At 36.5% G+C, this 17,982-nt stretch overlaps 1 protein-coding gene across 1 annotated transcript; it reads right to left on the reverse strand.

Moving 5' to 3' along the window:
- Positions 1-15,884: 15,884 nt before the first annotated feature.
- On the reverse strand, positions 15,885-17,705 carry LOC112763030 (inositol transporter 1-like). Its single transcript, XM_025808806.1, has 4 exons — positions 17,640-17,705; positions 17,060-17,395; positions 16,627-16,633; positions 15,885-16,378 (listed from the first exon to the last, which is right to left on the reverse strand). Exons 1-4 carry the CDS (start codon positions 17,703-17,705, stop codon positions 15,885-15,887), a joined length of 903 nt encoding a protein of 300 aa, XP_025664591.1.
- Positions 17,706-17,982: the final 277 nt, after the last annotated feature.

Here is a 17,982-nt window from a genome sequence, read left to right on the forward strand (position 1 = left end):
CTTTTAGCTACTATGGATGCTACTTTGAGTCTTGTGCAATTCTGTTTATTTTAGGTAGCATTTGGCTGGATTTGATGGAGTTTTCGCAGAAAAAGAGAAGAAGGCGAATGATGTTGTCAACCCTGACCTCTCTGCACTCAAACCTGAATAACTCGAGCTACAGAGGTCCAATGGACGTGATTTTAGTGGCGTTGGAAAGCTAACTTCCAGAGCTTTCCAACGATATATAATATTTCATGCTTCCCTTCCATAAACTCTGCCAAGGCTGCGCCTAACTTGAGATTAGGCGCAAGAAACAACAACAACACGCAACATTTGCTCTCCTCCAAGTAAGGTGCATTGCCTCCTCTTCAGTCCAAGTAAGGCGCCTTGTGTGGTGAATAGCATGAAGTTAGGTGAAGCTTTTAGCCAAGTTAGGCGTGGATCTAGTGAAGCCAAGTGGTCCCCACATTACAAGGCACGGATTATTTAATTAATTCTGATTTAAATTTAAATATTATTTTAAAATAGGAAAAGATATTATTTTAGTTTTAGAAATTTGAATTTAAATTTATTAGGATTAGATATAAAAGGGATTCCAATTAGTTAACTATTCATTCAACCAGGAACACAACATTATCACATTCCAGACTACAAAAATACATTTTATCAGAATCCTTATTTTCTACTCGGAGTCATGAGCAACTAATCTTCCATTGTTAAGGTTAGGAGCTCTGTCTATTGTATGGATTGATATTATTATTTTTCTATTTTAATTCATGTTTTGATTTATATTTCAATAATTGTTTTCATTCTTTATTTTATGAATTTGGGTGGAACGGAAGTATGACCCATGTTCTAATTGAATTCTTGTATAACTTGGAAAAGCTCTTTACTTAAACAACAGCTTGAAAACATATTATCCTGAATTTCTAATTGTTTATATTTAACGGGATACGTGACATATAATCCCCTTATTTTTGGATAATTAGGATTCTTGTGGCATATAAACTGGAATTTGATCATGCAGCTTCTAATTGGAATTAATTGACCAAGGAATTGGCAGTTAATGAATTTTAGAGGAGACTAGAAAGGTCTAAAGAATTAGAGTCTAGTCACATATAGTTTGCCATGAATTAAATCTTACATGATTAAAATAAATTAATAAGAAAAGTCAATCTAGAAAATAGATAACTCTGAAGCGTTAACTGTTTCTCAATATTTTATTCCCAACTTATTCACCTGCCTGTCTTCAAACATCTAACTTTATTAATTAATGCTTTTGAACTCTCAAACACTATTTTCTGTTTGCCTAACTAAGTAAATCAATTAACCATTGTTGCTTAGTCCTTCAATCCTCGTGGGATCGACCCTCACTCACCTGAGGTATTACTTGGTACGACCCGGTGCACTTGCCGGTTAGTTTGTGGGTTATAAACACCGCACCAGACGCGTCATGCACGCTTACGCGCCGATGTGCATTTTGGCCGAAGGGCGCGTACGTGCCAGGTGCGCGCACGTGTGGGTTAAGTTGGGCACAGGGCACAATGTCAGCTCAGGATTGGCCCAACTCTCTAGAACATGTACCAGGAGGGCAGGTGGCGCTATCGGCGCGCACGCGGCTAGTGCGCGTACGCGCGCTTTGCGCGATTAGGGTCATTGGCGCGTACGCGCCAGGTGCGCGCACACGCGGGTTGGTTTGTGCCTTAGGCCCAATATTCGCACAGTGCAGGCCTAACTCTCGGGTTTTTGGCTGGGGGTGGAATTTTTGCATCCACGCGTACGCGTATATGGCGCATCCACGTCGATGGTCGAAAATGCTTGAGGCATGCGTATGCGACAGGTGCACGCACGCGCGGATGGTACTCTATTTTTCAAAATTTTTCCAAGTTCTTGCACCAAATCAAGCCTTCCAAACAGCTACCAAAACACCATAAAACCTTATTTAACCTACTAAACTACCAAATAAACTCAACAAACCAACAAAAACATGAAATTAAACTAATTTTTTTACTAATAAAATGAAAAGATATTACCATGGTGGGGTGTCTCCCACCTAGCACTTTTGTTTATTGTCCTTAAGTTGGACTTATGGGGAGCTCCTCATCAAGGTGGCTTGTGCTTGAATTCATCTTAGAACTCCCACCAATGCTTGGTTCTCCATTGCGCCCCAAGATTTTTCATGGATTGAGCCAAGTCTTGATGGAGTTCTTCACAAGCTTGGGGCTCCCAAAGTTGATCCTCGTCTTGTAATCCGGGATCTCACACTCTATTTTCACACCCTTCTTGAAGTTGACTCTCATTATTAGTCCAACTGGGTGGTGAGCAAGACGAATTCTCAATGAAGTGGCCAACAATCCTCCTAAACCCATCTATTTGAGGACTACTCCAACCTTTATATTCAACTCTTGAAGTATCAACCAAAATGAGCCTTGATTTGCAACGCCAACCATGAAACATTCTTCTTTTACGCTTCATCTCACAAAGCATCCTAAGTTGACCATCCATTTCAAGCAAGCCATACTCAAGTGGGACAATAAAACTAATAGAAATTAATTTTACCCACTCAAGTGAAGGAGTAGATGGCAACCTAGGCAAAGATGCTTCCAAAGATCTTGACAAAGCGTAACCAACCCTCGTTCTTCTATTTCTAGGGACTTCCACCTCTTCACAAGATCGCTTAATTTCAATCCTTTGTTCAACAATTTTATCTAAGCCTTTTCCCTTACTCAAGTCATAATTGGGAGGGTGAGAAAAATTTACCTCCACAACGCTTTCAAATCCAACGGGAGAAGGTTCTTCATGCTCAAAGGATTCTTCACCACTAAGACTTGATGCTTGATCTTCATCACCAAGGGGACTCAATTCTTGCTCTATCCCATCCAAGTCTTCATATGGAATATGCCTTGGAAGGTGTGCACTTTCCTCCCTAGCATCAATTTTATTCATCTTGGAGGGGTTTTCTTCAACTCTATGTTCCCAAGGTGGTTCCGCATCTCCTAAGTCTTCAACCACCTCTTCCTCTTCTTCAACAATTGTAGCTTCCTCCAATTGTTCTAATACAAAGCAACTTCTCTCATTCTCCACACTACAACAAATATGGCCTTTAGCAACGCCAAATTTTGCAACGCCTTAAAACCGTTCTCTTAGATAGGTTTAGAAAACGGTTTTTTAAAGTGTTACTGGTGAATTTCATTTTTCATCAATTTCTAGCAACACAGTAAAACCGTTCTGTTTGACTATTTTAAAGAACGGTTTTATAACCGTTACCATGAGTTGGCTTTAAGCAACGGTTTTTTATTGTTGTTTAAAGAATTGCACAAAAGAAACGCATTAAAACCGTTGCCGAAATGCTACACTTTAAAACCGTTCCATTAGATTGTCTTAGACAACGGTTTTTACAGTGTTGCTGTTGAAGTTCATTTTTCATTACGCTATAGTAACAAAATAAAATCGTTCTCTTTTAACTATTTTAAAGAACGGTTTTACAACCATTACAACAATTGTTTATGAAACAACTATTTTTTAATATTATTTAAATAATTATACAAATTAAACAATACCAATAAAAATAATTTCAGATAATCATATAAATATAAACTATTTTTTCTATAAATACTAAATTTATAAAATACTCAAAAACTATTGTTATAAATAAATAATAAATGTTATTTTAAAAAAAATAATATTAAAATAAATTTATAATAAATATTATATATTATTATTATTATAAATATAAAAATATTATATTTTAAAAACATAAAGTTAAAATAAATTTATAATAAATATTATATATTATTATTATTATTATTATAAATATATAAAAAATATTATATTTTAAAAACATAAAGTTAAAATAAATTTATAATAAATATTATATATTTTTATTATAAATATATAACAAATATTAATATAAAAAAATAAAATTAAAATAATTTTAGAATAAATATTATATATCCATTGAATAAATATTTTACTTTATAATTTTATTAAAATCTTCATATTATCTTTATTTTTTTTTTCGTAACCCTAACTCTATAACCTAATTTCTAAATTAACCATACATAAAGAAAAGAAAAGAAACGAGAAAAGGGAGCTCGAAGGGGGGAACCAAAAGGGCAAAGAAACAGAGAAGAAGAGAGGGAAGAGATGGAAGGGACGGCGCCAGCAAGGGTTCCACCGTCGTCGCCGTCGCCGTCGCCGTAGAGTGGAGGTGGAGGAGTGACCGAGAGAGAGTCTGACGTGAGGGAGAAGAGAACGCGAGAACTAGGGAAGGAGGGAGGCTCTATTCCGTGCCGCCATGCCTTCACGCCGCCGAAGGAGGTCACGTCACCGTCAGATCTGAAGCCGAGGAGCCGAACGCCGTCGAAGCCGCACCGTCGCGTCACCGTGGCTGTGCCTCCGTCGAACCCGTCACACCGCCGCTGCCGTGATGTCATTGCTGTCGCGAGGGAGAAGAGATGCGTGAGGAAGGAAGCTCGTAGGGGAGAAAAAAGACGCCGCCTGTGCTGCCAGCTCCGTCGCGTCTGATCTCCACTGTTGCCGTCGAAGGTCCGTCGCCGAGGACGTGGAGAGGAGCCGCCGTTCATGCTTGTCGCCACCAAAAGAGGAGCCGCTGCCACCGTCGATTGTCACTGGAGAACACACCGTACCGTCGTGCCTCTGGTCGCCGGAATCACGGACCGGAGAGAAGGGGGCTTCCTTTCCTGTTGCTGTTGCCTCGTTCTTTTATTGTAAGCCATCTCTGTTTTGAATTCCATTGAATTCATTTCTGTTTTTGATTCCATTGAGTTTGAATTCTCCATTTTGCTACAACCATGGTCACTGTTGTTGGAGTTTAATTGATTTGGTTTCTGTTTTTATTTGAATTTTGATTTGGTATAATGCTGCCTGTTTTGGTCACTGCTTCTCTGAGTTTAAATGATGGGTTCTCTCAGTGATAATATTCTAGATGATTGAGTGATACAACTTTTATGTAAATTAAGATTTATGACACTCCCTGTAAACATAGAGATGGATTATCACACTTCACCACCCTAAAGATACTGTAAACATGGAGATGGATTATAACTGGTGACTATTTCCTTATGAGGAGTAGCATTCTAGAGTTATGCATGAGTTATAGAGTTCATGAGTACATGCAATCCATCTTTTTGATTTTGTAGCACTATGCTTTTGCTATATTTCAATGTCAGACTTAATTTGATACCCTGCACAAGCTGCTCTTACATTGTATTTTTATTGTTGCTATACTGTGCATTATTTCTACTATTATTTTTGCTTTGTATATGACTAATATATGACCTGTTTTCACATTAAGATTGGTGTATTAGTACTTCTATTGATTAGGCACATCTTATTAAAAGATGGGAATCTTTTTCTGCTTTTTGCAATAGGTGTGGAACATGGAAATGAGATAAACTCTGCAGTAGTTGCAGACAAGTGCGGTACTGCTCTGAGAAACACCAGGTAGCCGAATTGTTTAGATGTTTTATTTAGTCTTCTTTCCACAAATTTTATCCTAATAGTTATCTTTTGTTTTCCTCATCCCCTCTCTCTATTAGTAAACATTATTAGCATTAGGCTTAGTATTATATTTAATTTGCTAACTTTTTTGTTCACTGGAAAATCATTATGAAGGTGAGGGAGAACTTAGTATTATATTTAATTCTGCTTCACTGCTTCTACCTCGCTGCTTCTGCTTCACTGCCTTGGCTGATTGTGGGTTGTCATCTGTGGTAAGTGGTCTTTTTCTGATTTTCTTTTGTTTAGTTAGGGCGTGTTTGGCTGTTGGCCATTTTTGTTGGAGTTAAGAAGAAGAAAGGAAAGCGGTGTGTGAGTTTCTGCTTTTGTGTTTGTTTCAGTCCTTTGAATAGTGATTAGAGTTTGGATTATGAGATGAGACGTGATTAACTGATTATGGTGTTGCGATTAGGGAGCAGAATAAAGTATGGGAATGTGGGATTTGCTAATCTTTTGCTGTTGCTTTTGTTCACTAAATTATTATTTGGAAATGCTGTTGCTTTTGTTCACTAAATTATTATTTGGGGGCGGCAGGGCGGGGGTTGAAAAAGAGTGTTCGGTGAGCATGATGATGAAAATGGTTGTATGTGAGGACATGGCTTTTTGTTATTTTCATTAATAAGCACGATTAATTTACTTGAATTGATTAATTTGAGCTAGGCTTTCAATAAAATCAAGACTCAAGTTAAATAGCAAAACCCGAACAAGAAAATCAAGACTCAAGTGTTAAATAGTTAGTTTTCTTATAGCAGTTGTGAGAGTCTGTGACTTTTACTTGGTGCACTAGGCTATAAATAACTCTCTCTCTCTCTCTCTCATTGAGTTGTAATTGCTGTGATTTTTCTATAAATAACTCTCTCTACGCGGCTGGAATAAATCATTAGCAATAGTGAAATTATGGAATTTTATTCATCTGGCTAAATGGATGAAGCTGTTTTTTTTTTTCAATTAAATGTATATAAATCGATAAGAGGGATGGTATATAATGCTAAAAATATTAATGTTTTAGTCTCTTTGAATATATTATGGTAATTTTAATTATTCTCTTTGTATAGAGACAACTGTGAAGAAAACATGAGGACCTACACAATGGTTGAAGATTCATGCAAGATAGTTGGAAGATAGAGAAGAAATTACTCTAAATATTGAAGGAGAGAGAATTGGTCCTACTGATGAAGTTGTAAACAACTTGAGCAAATTGGGCATAGTGGCAAGGAACTCATATGTTTGTCCATTAATTTTCACAAACTGGAAGGGATTAAAGATAAAGAAGCTATTTGGGAATATGTTCAAGTGAGAATATTAGTCTTGTTTCTTTTAGAAACTTAAGGAAATGTACACATTTTATTCTTATTAGCAAATAATATGTGATTGTGGATCTTACAACAATTTTTATAAGTCAAATTTGATGGAAATGTTCAATTATTTTTCTTTAGTGACTTTATTCAAGTAGTTTAGATTATTTATTGACATTAAATAATAAAAAAAATTGAAATTAAAACCGTTGCCGAAAACAACATCAACAGTAATGCTTTAAAACTGTTGTCATAGATGGCTATAAACTGGCAACGGTTTTAAAACCGTTGCCGAAACCTGGCACCAACGGTAACGGTTTAAAACCGTTGGCTATGTGAATAATAAAATTACAACAGTTTAAAACCGTTGCCTATTCAGTTACGGTTTTAAACCGTTGTCATGTTAATAGGAACGGTTCGAAACCGTTGCTTATTAAGTAACGGATCAAAACCGTTGTTTAAAATTTTTTGTCAAAACCATTGTCTATGCCACTAACTGTGGCAACGGTTTTTCTGTTACTGTTGCCTTAGGTAAAAAACCGTTGCCTTTGAGCATTGGTAACGGCCGCATATACCACAGGTCAAAAACCGTTGCCAAAGCGTTGCCTAAAGTTTTGGGAACGGTTTTTCAATCTACGGCAACGGTTTTTGACCGTTGCGAAAAGCCTTGTTTGTTGTAGTGCCACCAATCTCTCCTTCGTGTTATGCTCTTCATTTGACTCTCCACATGTAGCCATGGGAGTTCCTTGAGTATTCAAGCATTGGGATGCTAACTGGTTTACCACCTCGTCCAAGGCGGCCGTGAATTGTTGCACATCCCTTTTTATCTCCTCTTGTCCTTGAACAATAACATTAAGGATGTCATTCATTGGAGGTTGGGGTGGATGGAAGGGTTCATCATTTTGAAGGAAGGGTTCATAGTAGGAAGGTGGTTCTTCTTGGTAGAGTTGTGGTGGTTCAATATTTTCCATTCTTTCCACTTGTTGCACAACACACTCCATGGTTGCTTGAAATTGATCCAATGCTTTCTTGAGACGATCCCTTGACTCTTGTTCCTCTTGGATATCATGAGTAGGATCATATGGCTCTTGGATTGAAGGACATGAATATTCTTCCATGGGAGGTTGTGGTGGAAAGTAGTGTTCATCTTGTGGTTGAAAATTTTCATATATTGGAGGTGGTTCTTGGAAGTATTGAGGTTGGAATGGTGGTGGTTCTATATGTGGCTCATATGGCTCATATGGTTCTATCATGTTGTGGTTGAAAATTTGTATACATTGGGGGTGGTTCATCTTGGTAATAATATGGAGGGGTGGCTCTTGAAAATATTGATGTTGGGATGGTGGTGGCTCATATGGCTCATATGGTTGTTGGAATGATGGATATGGATTAGGGTCATATGAAGGTGGTTGGTAAGAAGGGACTTGTGAGTATGGTTGAGGGTTATGTTGAGGATATGGCTCATAGGCATATGGTGGTGGTTCTTGAAAGTCACAAGGATGCTCACCATAGATATTTGATTGGTATGCATCATAGAATGGCTCTTCTTCATAGTTTATTGGTGGAGGTTGTTGCCATGAAGATTGATCATATGCATATGGCTCCTCCCACCTTTGATTATTCCATCCTTGATACACATTCTCATTAAAGTCCTCATTTCCTACAACATAGTTAGGACCAAACTCATAACTAAAGTGAGAATTCATGATAGCAAATTCAAAAATAAAAGGCACAAAAACAAGGAGATAAAATCTAGCTACTAAATCAAACAAGCAAACTATTCACAATATTCACATATGTACAATAACCAATAACACAACACCATTGCAATTCTCCGACAACGGCGCCATTTTGATGATCGAATTTGTGACGGTTTATAATTTCACAAATAAAATCTCGTTGTAAATATAGTTTCTAAACCAACAATAATCCTTTCATACAAAAATTTGTTTGTCACAAGTACAAATCCCTAAATTTATAAACCGAAGTATTGAACCTCGGGTCGTTCTCCCTAGGAATTGCAACAAAGTGTGTTGTTATTGGTTATGGGTTATGTTTTGGGGTTTTTGGGATAAGAGGCATGAAAAGTAAATGGCAATGAAAATAAACTAACAACTAGAAAAGTCTTGGCAAGGGTTAGTGGTCAAGGATCTCTATCCTAATCACTAACCACAACATGAGAATTGGCAAGGATCAACCCCATTAAGTAATCCTCTAACAAGTAAAGGAAAGTCAAATGAGCTATGTCAATCCAAGTCCATAAGTCCTAGTTCTCCACCAAATCAATTAGTTAGATCTAGAGTTAATGGCTCCCAATCGCCAATCACTTGGACATTAGTAACTCAAGAGTTCCTAAGTTACCTTCCCAAGCCAAGAGCATAAAATTATACTCTAAAATCCAACCAAGCATTTTATCAAACACTTGGAAGGCACAAAAGGAACGCATAGTAATATGGCAAGGGAAGTAAATCTACACTACTCAATTGCAAGGAATTAAACAACAACAAATCAAATAAGCAATAAAGGAACATGAATCATAAATTGTATTAAAGGAAAATGGAAGAACAAAAGTGCATCAACATAAAAGTAGAGAATTACATGAATTAAATGCAAAACTAAAGAGAGGAAAAGTAGAAGAAGAAGAAGAATTACAAAAGGAAAAGTAAATCAAAGCATGAAATTAACCTAGATCTAGGAATTCCTAATCTAGATCTAACCTACTCCTAATTCTAGAGAGAAGAGAGAGCTTCTCTCTCTAGAAACTAATTCTAGCTACTTCTCAAGCCTAAACTATGACTAATGATCAAAAGTATGTTAATTTCCTTTCAATCCTTGGCTTAAATAGCATCAGAAATGAGTTAGATTAGGCCCACAAGGCTTCTAAAATCACTGGCCACGAGTTGCATTAAGTGAACTATGTGCAACCATCGGCGTGTACGTGTACCATGCGTGTGCGATCACCTATCCACAATACAACTATGGAAAATCTTATATCATTTCAAAGCCTCGGATGTTAGCTTTCCAACGCAACTGAAACCGCATCATTTGGACCTCTGTAGCTCAAGTTTTGATCGATTAAGTGCGAAGAGGTCGGCTTGACAGCTTTTGCGATTCCTTCATTTCTTCATGAGTTCTCCATTTCTACATGTTTTTTCTTCATTCCCTCAACCCAATCCTTGCCTCCTAAATCTGAGATCACTTAACAAACATATCAAGGTATCTAATGGAATCAAGGTGAATTAAATTTAGCTAATTTAAGACCTCAAAAGCATGTTTTCACTCTTAAGCACAATTAAAGGAGAATTTACAAAACTATGCTATTTCATTGGATAAAAGTGTGAGAAGGCGATAAAATCCTCTAAATTCAACACAAGATAAACCCTCCAAATGGGGTTTATCAAGCGCGTGGTGGCTAGCCACTGCATCTACCCAGGAAAACTCATATCTCAGATAAGTGGAAATGCATAAGCCAATAATTAATTCAATATCAATCATTTATTATCAATTTTTTCAGTATACATAACACCATTATCATTCCCACACTTTCTCAACCACAATTTATTACTTCAAAACTTTCTTCAGCATCAATAGGAGTGGCAATGGGTAGGGTAGGGTAGGGTTTGGATCCAACCCTAACCCTACCCTACCTGCGGGTTGAGAATATCCCAACCCTAACCCTACCCGCGGGTTACAAAAAAGATACAACATTATTATATAACTTGATCATAATTTAAAATAAAACTGAATTTTATGTAAAAAATATTAAATTATCAATTAATGGTTTTCTTTTAGTGGTTAAGGATCTTTTGCATTTAGTGAGAGGTCTTTAGTTCAACATTCACTTAAAACATATTTTTATATAAGTATATAAGATATACATATATAGAGTGCGGGTTGGTCGGGTAGGGTTGAGACTCAACCCGCACCCTACCCTACCCACTGCGGATCGGGTTGGCAACCCTACCCGACCGGGTGGGGTCGGATTGGGTACCCGCGAGTAAGGTAGATATTGCCATCCCTAAGCGTCAAGTTAACTCCTTCTCCAAGTTTTACCCCTTTTCATGATTTAAAAACTAAATTGAGACTTTAGGAGGTAAATATAAAGGTTTGAAAGTTAGAAAATAGGTTGAAAATCGTAAAAATCCATTCTTTTCAAAAACAGGGGTTCCGCGTACGCATGCTATGTTTTGCATACGTGAGGCTATCATTTACCCAACTTGCTTACGCAACCATTGTCCACGTACGCAAGCCCCTTGGACAGAGGAGATGTCTTGCGTCGCGTGGCACTTGCCTGCATACGCGAGCCTGTAAAACTCCCCTCTCGCATACGCATACATACGCCAGAATTTTTAGCATTTTCATTCCACACAACCCACAAATTCATCATAATATCATCTCATCCTCACCATTCATCATCATCACCAAATATCACAAGCATTTATGCACAATCTAATGTTATACTCTACTCAACATTTTCATCAAGATTACTAAACACTAACATAATTACACATTCCAACCTATCCTATGGTCGTCTAGCCTAAGTTTTCACATGACATTATATATTATCTATGAGAAACCAAAACTATACCTTGGTTGATTTCTCCTTAAGCCAAAGACACCTCAATTTCACTGTTCCTCAAGTGTCCACAGCCCCAAAGCCTCTCCAAGCAGAATTTCAGCCTCCAAGGTTCAATCTCCAACTTTCAATATCACCACTGGACCTTAATTCAACATAATTCAATATGTTTCCATATCATGTCACCACAATCAACATCAAAGCTTACTAATTCAATAATCCACAAGGGTTTTGAGGGTTCTTACCTTCCTCAAGCATCAATAGAACAAAACCCAATAATTTTCTCAAGCTAATTGAAACCTAGAACATCAAAATCACATAATCTATCAAATTGAAAACCTCAAAATTTTGAATTTTAGGAGAGGAAGACTGAGTGAGAAATTGAGATTTTCTTATCAAATTGTTCGGTGGGTTTCGTAGAGCTCGATGCAGTGGGGCGATCGGAGCTTAGGATTGGAAGTTATGGGAGATTAAGTGAGAGGTTAGAGTTTGAGCTCTTGCCCCTTCCCTTTCATGGAGTTTCAGTGTGTTTCCCTTTTGACTTGGGGAAGAAGAGCTGAACTTCATGTTTATATATTGGGCCACAGGCCCAATTTGGATTCGATTCAACCGGTTCAGTCCGTTGGCCTGGTTTTGAGCCAAATTCTTTAAAATTATTATTAAAATTCATTTTTTAGTATTTCTACCTCTTTGGATTAATAAATTTTAATTTCCTAATTTTTTTATTAATAATTAATTTATTGGCTAATTACTCTTTAATTACGCAAGGTTTACATCCTACCTACCTAAATAAGAATTTTGCCCTTAAAATTCAAATTTAGTTACCTGAAAATAAGTGTGGATGGTCCTTCCGCATTTTGGATTCAAGTTCCCAAGTATGTTCTTCAATTCCAGGCCGATTCCAAACAACTTTGACTAATAAAACCTCTTTTTCGCGTAATTGTTTGATGCTGGTATCGTCAATTCTAATCGGAGTTACTTGAAGTGTTAAATCCTCTCTCAATTGAACTGATTCGGGTTTTAAAATGTGGCTAGCATCAGAAGTGTACTTCTGAAGATGCGACACGTGAAATACGTCGTGCAGGTTCAAAAGATGCGGTGGCAAAGCTATCAGATACGCCACCGGCCCAATTCTCTTCAAAATCTGAAATGGACCGATGTAACGAGGGTTCAGCTTCTTTGTCTTGATCACTCTACCCACTCTGGTTGTTGGTGTAACCTTTAAGAATACATGATCTCCTTCCTCAAAATCTAAAGGCTTCTGCCTTTAGTCGGCGCAGCTTTTCTGGCAACTTTAAGCAGTAAGAACTCTATTTCTGATTTTCTTAATCTGTTTAGTGGTTTCAGCTACTAACTCAGGCTCTAACAAACTTTATTCTCCTGCTTCATACCAACATAGTAGAGATTGGCACTTTCTTCCATACAGAGCCTCATACGGAGCCATTCCGATTCTCGACGCAGTGGGTTTCATAGAGCTCGACGCGATGATCGCATAGCTGCAAACGATGCGGCGATCGGAGATCAGGATTGGAAGTTATGGGAGATTATGTGAGAGGTTAGGGTTTGAGCTCTTGCCCCCTTCCCTTTCATGGAGTTTCAGCGTGTTTCCCTTTTGACTTGGGGAAGATGAGCTGAACTTCATGTTTATATATTGGGCCATGGGCCCGATTTGGATCCAGTTCGATTTGGATCCAGTTCAATCGGTTCGATCTATTGGCCCAGTTTTGAGCCAAATTCTTTAAAATTAGTGTTAAAATTCATATTTTTAGTATTTCTACCTCTTTAAATTAATAAAATTTAATTTTCTAATTTTTATTAATAATTAATTTATTGACTAATTACTCTTTAATTACACGAGGTTTACAATTTACTCTATCTAATTCACAACTACATTGCAAGTTAAATGGACTAAGCCAAGCATCATGATTTTCCTCAATTTTTTAGTATTTTCATGGTTAATTTTAGAAACTTCAGTATTCATCAAAAGGTCACTTTTTAATTTTAATATTGGAGAGATGGTTGTGTTTTGCTTTGTTATTAGAAGTTGGTCTGTTTCACTCAGCTGTGGAAGTCCCATTCAAAGAACTCAGAGGGTCGATTTTCATTCACATGAAATCGGACCCTCCGATTTGTACATCCTCAAATATGAACTTATCACTCTAGAAATCTGATTCTTAGATTTTCATTGAAAACTTGCCTAACCCCAAATCTAAGCCTTAGATTTGGTTTTCGCAATTAAAAAAAAACACCTCCATATTGAATTAAAATACCCAAGTTTTCCATAATTAAAGATAACACAACAACAATTTCCATCAAAAAAATTGAGCCTTCTAGCACACCATACCCTTTGAGGCTCATTTCTTTAGTAATGAAAATTGTTGTTGTGTTATCGTTAGTCATGGAAAAGTTTGGTGTTTTAATTCAATATGGAGGTGATTTTTTTTATTGCAAAAATCAAATCTGAGGTCAGATTTGGAGTTAGGAAAATTTTCAATTAAAATATGAGGGTAAGATTTTTAGAGTGATAAGCTCATATTTGAGGGTGTATAAATCGGAGGGTTCAATTTTTGGGTAGTTAATTTTTTTTATTTTCACCGTAAGACAAATCGGTAAGTCAAATTTTCAAATAAAAAAAATTTAAAATTCAAAATTAAGAAACTTGTGGGTATGTGAACGAAAACTGACTCTCTAATTTTATTTGAATGAAAACTGACCCTCCAATTTCTTTGAATGTGACTTTCACAGCTGAGTGAAATACACCAACTTTCAATAACAAAGCAAAACACAACCATCTTTCCAATATTAAAATTAAAAGAAAAAATGACAAATAGGTCCCTAACCTTTTGTCACGCGAAAATTTTGGTCCCTAGATATTGGAAAATTCATTTACGTCCCTGATTTTCTGAAAACCAGGACATTTAGATCCCTCTATCCAACTAAGATTGTGAAACGTAATGAAGATATCTAACATAGATGTCGTTATGCTGACGTGGCCATAATGACGTCCCACGTGGATGTGGTAGAAAGGTTTAACGACAAAAAAGTCCCCCAACCCTAAAACGGCGTTGTTCCTGTCTAAACCCCCTCCTAAGATCGTCCCTGACTGCCGGCCGCAGCTATGAGAATGCATTAGATGTTTGATTAGTTTTCTCTGAGAAACTCTCATAACATTCCTTTCATTCATTAGCATCTTTATGGACGAACCGTTGCTGCAATGCGTCTTTGAACTCAGCATTCAACTTACCCACCAAACTCGTCTAAACAAGGATTTCATTGTCAAATTACTTCGAGTAAGCATCACCTTCTCTCCCTACCCTTATTCTCTACGTGACATGCGTGCTTCAATTTTATGTTCCTTTCTGTTTCTTTTCTGTCCATTTTTGCTTTTAAAATTCTAGCTTGGTTAATGAGGGCAGAGTTGCTGGTCTAACCAATGGTGGCAAGGCAGGCGATGTTCATGATTTTCCTTTGAAGAAGGATGGTGCAAAATTTGGTTCAAAGGGAATGTAACAGTGGATTGCAGGTGAAGGAGAAAGTAACCAATGGATGATGACAACGAAGAGGTTGGGGGCAGCATTTCTGTTTCCAACCAACGACAGCAAGGCAATGTGCATTCAGTGAGCGTTGAAGAAGCCATGGAGGAGGAAAAAGGTTCAGCGAGCATGAGAGGGAAGATGGGTTGCAATGTCGGGCCGAGTTTCTGGGTTGAGCATGGAACGGTGTTGTTTTAAGGTTGGGGGACTTTTTTGTCCCTAAACATTTCTGCCACATCCATGTGGGACACCATTATGGCCACGTCAACATAACGACATTCACATCAGACATCTCCATTACATTTCACAATCTCAGTTGGATGGAAAGATCCAAGTGTCCTAGTTTTGAGAAAGATATCTGGCAGTGGAAGCATACCTACATTCACAATCACCATCTTGATTTGTTGTTCTTAATTTTAATGTGTGATTCTTTAATCTTCTTCAACCAAAATCTACCAAATTCTTATTTTAGGCTAAATAACAACTCTCTGATGGAGCAAAGGTTGCAAAGTAATTTTGGTATGTAGGAACCAAAAGCTTGGAGTTCTATTTATACTTAGCTATTAGTTTTCATTAAACCCTAAAGGCCCAAGTAAAATAGAATATCTTATTTTACTCTCATTTAAACCCAAATCAAAAGTAATAATGATTTATTCTATTTAACATTCAATACAATAGTAATTACTGAAAACAAAATCATGTATTTGTTTTCTCAACCAGACTTATGTCATTTTTGTCTTTTCTGTAAGCTTTTTCCTTCCAAATGTTTGAAACTTCTTCAAAGGTCAATCCTTTTGTCGCTGGCATGTAGATGATCACAAAAATAATTGCAACCAAAGTGACTCCCAAGAGAATCATGAAACTCCCACCAAGCCCTATGGCATCAACTACTGAAAGAAAACTAATAGACATCATAACACTACAAATCCAATTCACAATTGCAGACATGCCACCACATATTCCTCTATACTCTTCAGGTTAAATCTCTGAGTTCACTGCCCATGGCACAAGACCCATACCAGGGGCAAAGAATATGATATACAAAGCCAAACCAACGATCGCAAGCCAAGCATATACTTGACTGGCATTGACATGTCCTATAATAAAGCATGCCACAGAGAGGATGGTCAGGGCTATAGCCACACCTAATAAGCTACCAAGAGTGAGCATTTTGCGGCCTGAAGCATCGATAAGATAGATTCCAAGAATTGTGCCACCGGCATTCAAGCCAGAAACAATGAGGGAGAAGAATAATGCAGCGTTGTTTGATTTGAACCCAGCTAATTGGATGATTATTGGACAATAATACAAGACAATGCTAATACCGATAAATTGCTGGAATGCTTGAAGTCCAGCCCCACATATAAACGCAACTCTAATGTCTTTCAGCTTGAACACATAACTGTAGTTAACTTTGACCTTATTTTTCTGTTCTTTCTCCAAGTGAAATTCGAGAATCTCAATCTCATCTTCTAAACGAGGTTATGGGTAAATCTTGGATAGAACATTAGCGGCTGCTTCTTTCTTGTTCTGTAGGTTAAAGAAAAAAATTCACATACAAGAAGAATAACAATGAATTTGGAACATGTTTTACATGTATTGACATGTATAGGTTTTACCTTAAAATAGAGCCATCTTGGGGATTCGGGGAGGAAGATCATAAAAACTACTTGGACCACTGCAGGTGAGCCTGTAACTCCGAGCATCCAACGCCACGTACCCAGGACCTACATGCAAAAAAATGATTTTATCAGGAAACTATTTTTACGAAAAATTTAAATTGATAGGAGGTGTATGAATGATTATATCTCTAATAGATTCTTCTACTAAAAAACTTATGGTGTGTTTACCTTAATTTTTGCATATATAAGTCATTTTTCTCTTTTTATTTGTCTTATATTAAATTATTTCTTCTGGAGTCAACAAAGTTTAAATTCTAGACCTTCAAATTATAAAAACTACGATACCAGTTGTAAAATTACTTCCCCCAAGAATTTAAGTTTAAAGAAAAAATACATAAATAATTACATTTCTAATAGATTTAATTAGATATTATAAAATTATGACTGAGTATTTAACAGAAAAACTATTATTATTGTTGTTACTCTTCTTATTAACAATCCAGTGGTGATTAGCAAATTATGTACGCTTACCTTTGTCAAACCATAATTGATGACAAATGAAAGAAATTGTCCACCAATAATCATAAGAGCATTGAAGCCAACTAATCCTCCTCTTATTTCAGATGGTGATACTTCTGCAATATAAACAAGAGCAGTAACGGAAGCTGCACCAACACCAAGGCCAACCAAAAAATGGCCTATTATAATAACACAAGGATTTAGTGTAATAGCCATAATAAGTGATCCTACAGCAAAACAAAAATTTGCTACTACAATTGCCATCTTTCGCCCTAAAGCATCATTAATGTAACTGCCAATGGTAGCACCAAATATTGCACCAACCAAGGCCATAGCAACAATAAGTTCCTGCAAATATAAACACATAATTACACACAAATATATAAAACATAAAAATCAAAAGTAAAGTCTATGGTTATTATTATGATGATTATGGTGACTATCATATTTAAATGTATTATTTGATAATAAAAAAAATATTATTTTAAATTTTACAATACTTGTCCAAAATTAAAATTACTGTGTAGACGCCATAACAATAGATATCATATTAGGCGCCCAAGACAAAAATTAACATTCATGTATAGGTTACCGAATTCTTCTTCTTCTTTTCCTTGTCTTTTTCATAATTTTCAATCAATCCCAAAAAGCCTAGCATTGTTACGTTTTAGTGGGTGTCTTATTCTTTTTCACTTAGATCTTGTGTTTGTAAGATTTTTTTTTTCTTTTTGAAGCTTTATTTTAAGGTCATGTGAAGATGATATCATAAATTATTAGATGATTTGTCATTTTGATTGAATGATCTAAGAGATTGCAATTATAGAAATAACCATCTTATTTTAATAAATGCTTAATTTTTTTTTAATGTTGAGCATTTTCTCAATTATCAAAAATAAAAACTTTCTATAGTCAAAGTGTGTAACTTAGTAAACCTT

The sequence above is a fragment of the Arachis hypogaea genome, chromosome 17 (genome assembly GCF_003086295.3).
Source record: "Arachis hypogaea cultivar Tifrunner chromosome 17, arahy.Tifrunner.gnm2.J5K5, whole genome shotgun sequence".
Taxonomy (NCBI): domain Eukaryota; kingdom Viridiplantae; phylum Streptophyta; class Magnoliopsida; order Fabales; family Fabaceae; genus Arachis; species Arachis hypogaea.